A 7,165-nucleotide genomic window follows, 5' to 3' on the forward strand; every position below is an offset into this window, starting at 1 on the left:
TCCTTCCTTCCTTCCTTCCTTCCTTCCTTCCTTCCTTCCTTCCTTCCTTCCTTCCTTCCTTCCTCCATCCCTCCTTTCTTCCTTCTTTCCCTCCCTTCCTCCCTCCTTCCATTTCTCCATGCTTTTGCCCTCTAACATGTGCCTTCCTTCTTGGTGTCTGCAGGCTGTCCACAATGGCATGCGAGCCCTCATCTACAACAGGTCTGGCATTGACTTCCCGGCGGAGCACTCCGGGATGAGAACTTACTACTTCAGTGCTGACACGCTAGAAGATATGAACGCCTGGATCAGAGCCATGAACCAGGCTGCCCAGCTGAAGTCTCGCTCAACACTGAAGCGGTCAGTGCTCTAGAGGAAACCCCTCTTGTGTCAAGCTTTATGTGTAGACAGAGTAGATTTCTGCCTCTATGGGATGGCTTTAAAGGCACCAGAATAGTTCACCTTCCTGAAACAAGTGCCTGAAATCCCACCATTCATTCATTCATGTTCAGCCTTACCCGTTCCCTTAGCTCCTTTTTAAAACTAAAAATACTCCCAGCAGTCAGCTGGTGGCACAGCAGATAGTGTGCCACACCTGGAATCAGGAAGACCTGAGTTCAAATGCGACCTCAAACACTTTCTAACTGTGTGACCCTGGGTGAGTCATTTAACTTCCAATTGCCGCAGTTTCCTTTATTTTAAAGTAAGGAAAATAACAGCACCTTTCCAGGCTTGTTGTGAGGTTCAAATGAAATAATATTTGTACAAATGCTTAGCACAGTGCCTGGCACATAGTAGGAGCTACATAAATATCATTTCCCTTCCTCTTCTTCTTCCATCCCTCAACCTCAACCCCCCACTGCCCTGGACATTCATGCATAAAATTCCTAAAATCTTAATATGACTGTCAAAGAAGATAGCTGGTATTTGTACTTGCTAGTTTGCAAAACAACATTTGATGTCAGTCTTTCAGCCAATTAACCTTCATTAAGAGCCTATTATTTTCAAGGGCATCTGCGTGGTTCAGTGCATTGAGAGCCAGACTAGAGATGGGAGATCCGGGGTTCAAATCTGGCCTCAGATACTTCCCAGCTCTGGGACCCTGGGCAAGTTACTTGACCTCCGTTGCTTAGACTTAACTGCTCTTCTGGCTTGGAACCAATATGCAGTATTGATTCTAGGATGAAAGATGTGAGTTAAAGAAAAAAAAGAGGAAGCCTACTATTTTCCAGGCACCATGCTAAGTGCAAGACAAAAATCCAGTCCCCGCTCTCTAGGAGCTCACTGCTAACATAACTATGATTTGGTGGGCATAGCAGGATTTCTTATCGTCCATCTATTTTGCCTCAGTTTCCTCATCTGTAAAATGGGAATAATACTTCCTAGGGTTTTTGTGAGGATAAAGTAAAATGATATTTGTAAAATGCTTTTATCATCCTTAAAGTGCTGTGTGAGCGCCGGCTCTTTTCTAGATGAAGTTGTCTTTGAGGGTCATAGAAGAGTTGGGCTTTGGACTCACCCCTCCGCACTTCTGGAGTGCGAGTTGACCCAGTGGATAGAATGTTAAGGAGGACCCATGTTCTCATCCCATTTCAGACCCTCACAAGCTCTGGGACCCTGGGCACATCCCGCTCAGCTTCATCACTAGTTAAGTATGTTATAGTGGGGATTCTTCTGATGAATGGGTTGGAATGATGGCCTCAGTCCCTTCCACCTGTGGAGTATCACTCTTGCTCATGGCCCACTCCTCCCCCATTAAACTGTCTTTCCTCAGGGTCTCAATTGCAGAAAGTTACAAATATCACCAGTATCATAGAAGGGATTCCTCAGTGTAGGATAATTGCTAAGAGACAGAGATAGCAGACTCAGAGCTAGAATAGCTCTTGGGGTCCATCTAGTCCAATCTAGACAATAATCCCTTCTATAATATTTCTTAATTTAATTTAAAACATTTTTTAAATTTATTTTTATTTTATTGATTAACTATGAAAAATTTTTCCTTCTATAATATTTCTGACAAATATTCTGCCTTTGAGTAAAGACCTCTAGCCTAGCAGAGTCTGTGCCACCAGAGACAGTCCATTCTCCACTTGAACATCTCTAGCTTATATCAGACCTAAATCTGTCTCTCTGCCATTTCTATCCATTTCTTCTGGTTCCTCTGCTCTCTGGGGCCAGGGAGAACAAATTTCATCTCTTTTCTGTGTGACTTTGGAGTTTAGTTTGTTCAGCTGTAAAATAAGAAGGTTAAACTACATTAAATGATCAGTTGAGATAATATTTGTTAAGTCTTTAGCACAATGCCTGGCACATGGTGGACACTTAGTAAGTGTTTCTTCCCTCTCTTCCTAAATAACTTCCAAGTTTCTTTCTATCTCTTAACCACCTGTGACTGGGGCCATAATTATCCTTCAAATACTTGAAGATTTCCTCTAAATGGTTGGGTTGTTTTGAGTGCTCGAACATGGTGATCATGGTTCCTATCATTTTCCCTTCTGTCCACTTAAACATCCCTAGTTCCTCCTTTTGATTGTCCTGTGGATAATCTTGAAGACCCCTCATGATCTTAAGAAGGTGGAATGGTCCATTTTTAACAATATGATGGACTGCCGTGTAGAAGGCGAGTTAGACTTATTTGTTTCAAGAGGGCATGGCCAGGAATGATGGGAGGAAAGGGGAATGGTGGAGAAGGAAAGGAAACCAGCATTTCCATAGCACAGATTCTACACTAGCATTGGATTGAAACTGATCTTCACAACAATTCTGAGAGAGGTGCTATTATTATCTCCATTTTACAGTTGAGGGAACTGAGGATGACAGAAAGGGATTTGCTCAGATTCACATTGCTAGCAAGAAACTGAAACGAGATTTGAACTCAGATCTTCCTAACTCCAGACCTGGCAATTGCCAAACTGTGCCACCTAACTGGAATATAAATTGCAAAGAGAGCTGTCTAGGCTCAAAGTCAGTAAAAACTTTCTCGTAGTTCAAGCTGTCTAAAAATGGAATGAGCCACTTCAAGTGTCTCCTCCAAAGTCTTCTACCAGAGATTGAGTGATCATGAGTCATTGAGAATATTATAGTGGAGATTCTTTTGGTGAATGGATTGGACTGGATGGCCTCAAAGATCCCTTCCAATGCTCAGATTATGTGATTCTGTGAATGTAGGTGTGTGAGTCCCCTCATATAACACACATCATACCACCTCACTGGACTGACCCATTGGAACAAATGAGACACAGGCTGGAAGTAAAAAGTTGGTAGATTCAGAACTAGATGAATGGCCAGACCCAAAGAGAGGTCATCGGTAGAATGGAGTCTTTAATTTATCTTTGCTTTCATCAATATTTCTATCATTGCCCTGGATGAGAGCCAACCAAAGTTATTGCAAAAGACAGTGACCAAGATGGCGGGAAGACTATGCGTTAGGGTCATTGCTTTAAGGCACTAAGTCTGTTTTACTTGGAAAAGAAAACTTGGGGGAAATATGATCCCTGTCTTCAAGCATTTGGAAGGTCATCAGATGGAAGAGAAACTATTAGAGTCATTTTTCTTGATCCCAGGAGACAGCTAGGGGGTAGAGTGGATAAAGCACTGGACTTGGAGCCAGGAAGGTCTGTGTTCAGATTACATCTAAAACTTAGCATCTCTGTGATTCTGGGCAATTCACTTCACCACTCTCGGGCTTATTTGCTTTATCTATAAAATGGAGTTACTAACATAATAGTACCTACTTTTCATGGTGGTTGGGAGGATTCGTTAGGATAACATATGTAAGGTATTTCACAATTCTTAAAGTGGAGTTTAAGAAAGGAAAAAAAAGAAAAAAAGAAATGAGCATTTATTATGTGCCTACTATGTGCCAAGCACTGGGCTAAGCACATTTATGTAGCTGTATAAATGCTAGAGATTACTATTGTTATAAAATAAAGCTGGGTGGCCCAGTGGCTAGAGGACTGGACTTAGAGTCAGGAAGGCTCATCTTCCTAAAGTTAAATCCAGCCTCAGATATCTACTAGCTGGGCAAGTCACTTAATCCTGCTTACCTCAGTTTTCTCATCTGTAAAATGAGCTGGAGAAAGACATGACAAACCACTCTAATATCTTTGCCAAGAAAATCTCAGATGGAGTCATGAAGAGTCAGACATGACTGAAAAATGACTGAATAACAACAATAACACTGATGGGTGGATATTTTAAAGAGACTGATTTCAGTTTAAGGGAAAAGTTCCTAAAAATTTTTGCTATTCCAAAATAAAATGGACCATTTGGGAAATAATTGGATTTGTATTCACTCCATTTATTAAGCACCTACTTTGTTTCAGAGCTTGGCGGGACTTTGAGGGAGGGGGCAGGTGAGGAGACAGTACAGCTAGGAAAATAAAATTAGATAGTCTCTGACCTTATAGAATTTACTATTTAGTAAAGGGTTCAAATCCTTCCCTGGATATTTCTAAGTTGTGTGACCTTTTTCAAATCACAACCTCTCGAGTTTTCTAGTTTCCCCATCAATAAGATGAGAAATTTGAATTTCATGTCCTCTACTCCTTCAAGTTCTAAGTCTATGGTCAGGGGAGCAGCTAGGAGATTGAGAGCCAGGTTTACAGACGGGAGGTCCTGGTTTCAAATTTGACCTCAGATACTTCCTAGATGTGTGACCCTGGGCAAGTCACTTAACTCCCATTGCTGAGTAGTGATTCTAAGACAGAAGGTAAGGGTTTTTAAAAAAATAAATCTATGATGAGTTCACAAGCCAGGAACCAAGTAAAGGGTAAAAATCCAGGAGGATAGAACCCCTAGCAGAAAGACTGGGCTAATAAAGGAATCAATCACAATGATTAAATGTATGAGCCTCATCATCCAGCCAAACAGAAAGCCTTCCTCCTCTGAGGAAGACTCCGGGTCCATGTCCCACTGCATTCAGCCTGTGTTTGTTTCTATGGCCTCTGAATGCCTAGAAAGCTTAAATAGCAGGAGTTGGGTTTATTTTTGTCTCGCCCCGTCTGTTGCTCAGTTTTGACAAAAGAGTTAGGTGACAAGTAAACAAGCTGGGATATGGAATTTATTTTTTCAAAGCCACTTGTAGGTTTGGCATAGATGCAGCTCTGCCTCTTCTACCCCCAATCATCTCCTTCAGGTCTCATCTATGATTGATATGAGGAATATTAACCCTGAGGTCTTGGGAGAGTTTGAAGAGCCCCAAGGAAAGGGTTCATCAGACGGAGCCTGAATGGGGCTCAGTGGAGTTTGGAGACTTCAGCCTATTATTCAGAATTCCATTGTACAGGACAATAACTCAATAAAGTTGAAGGGTCCTTTCTCCAGAAGCCCCACTGCCAAATGTTGTAGGGAGATAAATGGGAGTCACTTAACTCCCGTTGCCTAGCCTTGACCACTCTTATGCCCTGGAACCAATACAGAGTATTGATTCTAAGACAGAAGGTAAGGGTTTGAAAAAGAACAAAAATGTAAGATATTCAGTTGTATAAAGAATTTATCTCAATGAGAAAACTACCTTTATCTTATTTTGTTTTATTCTGAGCTTGTTATTATTGTTCCTTTTTTCAGTTGTGTCTGACTCTTTGTGATCCCTCATTTGGGATTTTCTTGGCCAAGATACTGGAGTGGTTTGCTATTTCCTTCTCCAGCTCATTTTACAGATGAGGAACTGAGGCAAACAGGGTTCAGTGACTTGCCCAGGGTCACCCAGCTAGGAAGTATCTAAGGCCAGATTTGAACTCAGGAAGATGAGTCTTCCTGACTCAAGGCCTGGCACTGTATCCACTGTACCATCTTAGCTGTCCCTATTCTGAATTTAGGAGACACCAAATAAAAATAAGCATATTCACATACGTTGTTTTGTTTTTCCCACTGTCTTATTTTGAACTTAATTCCCATGCACACCACAGAAGGGGAGAGGATACTACATGAGATGGCAAATTTCTATTAAGTAGAGCTTGATATTCTTTGAAAGTATTTAATAAATCCAGGAAACTCCATTTACTAAAGAAGATAGTCATTCAATTAATCATCTAGTGTTTATTAAGACTCTGAGAATAAAAGGATGAAGAATGAAACAATCCCCACTCACAAGAAGCTCATGTTCTGGGAGAGTAGACAACAAGGATGGATAGATAGATAGATAGATAGTTGCAAGATAAATACAAAGAAAATGAATATGAATAAATATTTAAATATAAGATAGTTTGAGAGAGGGGCATCAAAATTTGGTGGGATCAGAAAAGATTTCATTGGTCAGCTAGGTAACACAGTGGATAGAGAACCAGGCATGGAGTCTGGAGGTCCTGCATTAAAATCTGGCCTCAGTCACTTCCTAGCTGTGTGACCCTAGGCAAGTCACTTAATCCCAATTGCCTAGCTCTTACCACTCTTTTGCCTTAGAACCAATTCTTAGAATTCTTTCTGAGATTAAAAAAAAAAAGGAAAGGAAAGGAAAGATTTCCTGCAAAAAAAGGTTGCCCATTGAAGAGAGGAATTTTGTGAGGCAGAGGTGAAGAGGACATTAATTCTAGCCATGGGGATGATCAGTGTAGACACATGAAGTGGGCAATGGAGTGTCCAATGTGAGGAACTAGAGAGAAGGCTAATTTGACTGAATCACTTAAGGGCAGGAGGTAGAGTAATACTCAGTGAGATTGGGAAAATAAGCCAATAACCAGGTTGCGAAGGCTTTTAAAAGCTTAGCAGAGTTTGTACTTTATCATAGAGTAATAGGGAGCCACTGGATATGATTGAGGAAAGGAGTGACATGTTCAGATCTGCACTAAGAGCAAATATTTACTTGTGAAAATGTAGAGGGTGGACTGGAGTGTAGAGAGACGAGAAGTGGTCTTGGGAAGCTCTTGCAATAATCTTGGTGGAGGTGATAAGACCTAAGGGGATAGTGTTGGGAGTAAAGAAATGATGCGAGTTACAAGATGCCTTATGGAGACAGAAATGCCAAGAATTGTCAGCTCATTGGATATGTGGAATAAGGGAGAGTGGGGATTAGAGAATAATAAGGTTATGAATGAGAGAGATAGAGACAGAGAGAGGAGGGAAAGGGAGGGGAGACAGAGAAAGAGAAAGGAAAAGAGAAAGAGAAGCTGGAGAAGGAAAGGGGAGAGGGAGAGAGACAAAGAAAGTGAATGATGGAGGGAGGGAGGTAGAGGGGAAGAGAGGGAGA

The 7,165-nt window shown here is 41.4% G+C and overlaps 1 protein-coding gene across 1 annotated transcript in view; it reads left to right on the plus strand.

Moving 5' to 3' along the window:
• PLEKHA7 (pleckstrin homology domain containing A7) overlaps window positions 1–7,165 on the plus strand; it is a 98,841-nt gene that overhangs the window by 40,328 nt on the left and 51,348 nt on the right. Inside the window, exon 6 of the mRNA XM_044681810.1 lies at window positions 164–339. Coding sequence (XP_044537745.1) covers window positions 164–339 — 176 coding nt within the window. The remainder of the gene's footprint in view (window positions 1–163; window positions 340–7,165) is intronic.

The sequence above is a fragment of the Gracilinanus agilis genome, chromosome 6 (assembly GCF_016433145.1).
Source record: "Gracilinanus agilis isolate LMUSP501 chromosome 6, AgileGrace, whole genome shotgun sequence".
NCBI lineage: Eukaryota > Metazoa > Chordata > Mammalia > Didelphimorphia > Didelphidae > Gracilinanus > Gracilinanus agilis.